The sequence below is a fragment of the Populus euphratica genome, unplaced genomic scaffold (assembly GCF_000495115.2).
Source record: "Populus euphratica unplaced genomic scaffold, PopEup_1.0 scaffold850.1, whole genome shotgun sequence".
Taxonomy (NCBI): domain Eukaryota; kingdom Viridiplantae; phylum Streptophyta; class Magnoliopsida; order Malpighiales; family Salicaceae; genus Populus; species Populus euphratica.
This window is the reverse complement of record NW_011500708.1, coordinates 88,365-89,337: the sequence shown is the minus strand read 5'-3', so window position 1 is coordinate 89,337 and position 973 is coordinate 88,365. Positions and strand designations below refer to the sequence as shown.

Genomic DNA, 973 nt, shown 5'->3' with positions numbered 1-973 from the left:
AGTAGAACCGTAATAAGAAGATAAAAGGAATCAGGGGGGAAATAGAGAGAGATTCAAATGCTTTAAGATTGAAGGATAGAATGGAAGCAGTCATATCCTCCTATCTTCCATGCGACGTTGTAATTGTTACATCATTCATTGTATAAGAATTTCTGAATGTCCCAGTCAATGATGAATCTGTCTCGGTTGAATGCCTTCGTCAAAACTGTAGAGGTGTACGGCAACTTCATCCTGGAAACTTCTTAAACCCTTCATCAGAAGTACAATTCAGTGGCGTTTTCCTGACACAACCACTGGACCAATCCAAGTTATCCCAGTCTTGAGGAACTTCTGGTGTGAACCCTTCTTTGCATTTGCAGTGAAGGGAGTTATTTATATTGCAAACCCCATTAGGACCACGTGGTGCATATATATCACATTGATCAGTTAGTAATGTGAATATAACAACCCATTCACCACGCCTTGGATTCCATGTTAAATGCCTAATCAAGCTAGATTGATTCAGCACAAACCGTGAAATGGTAGTATTTTCATTGTGTTCAAAAGCATAGTAAACGAAGCCAGAATTTTGGACAAAAATAGGATTAAAGACTGGATTCTCTTGCAACGGAGGCCATCCACCAAACCTGACACCATCCCATGGAGCACTTCGATATATTATTTCCGATCCTTTACACAGAACTAGCTGTGAAAGTCCATGAACGTCTACACTGTAAGTGAAATCTCTACTTGAAGGATCTTGAAGACTCTTCCATGAAGTCATGCACCAGTTCTGATTAGTTAGGAGGTTCCATCTCAGCTACATGCCTGGTAATATTGTATCACATGGATGGTCAAAGCTCTGCCACAGAAACCCACTGCTTCTGCCATCCTTCACAACAAGGTTTCCACTGTTTAGGAGCTGCAAGACAGGATAGTACAAGGTCGTGGATGAATTCGATGACCAGATGGGGATGGCAGATCTGTTCTTGAA

The 973-nt window shown here is 41.3% G+C and overlaps 1 protein-coding gene across 1 annotated transcript; it reads right to left on the bottom strand.

Annotated features, from left to right (window-relative positions):
* Positions 1 to 226: 226 nt before the first annotated feature.
* On the bottom strand, positions 227 to 763 carry LOC105116083 (S-locus-specific glycoprotein S6-like). The gene has a single exon (XM_011013262.1). The coding sequence runs from the start codon at positions 761 to 763 to the stop codon at positions 227 to 229; it is 537 nt and encodes a 178-aa protein (XP_011011564.1).
* Positions 764 to 973: the final 210 nt, after the last annotated feature.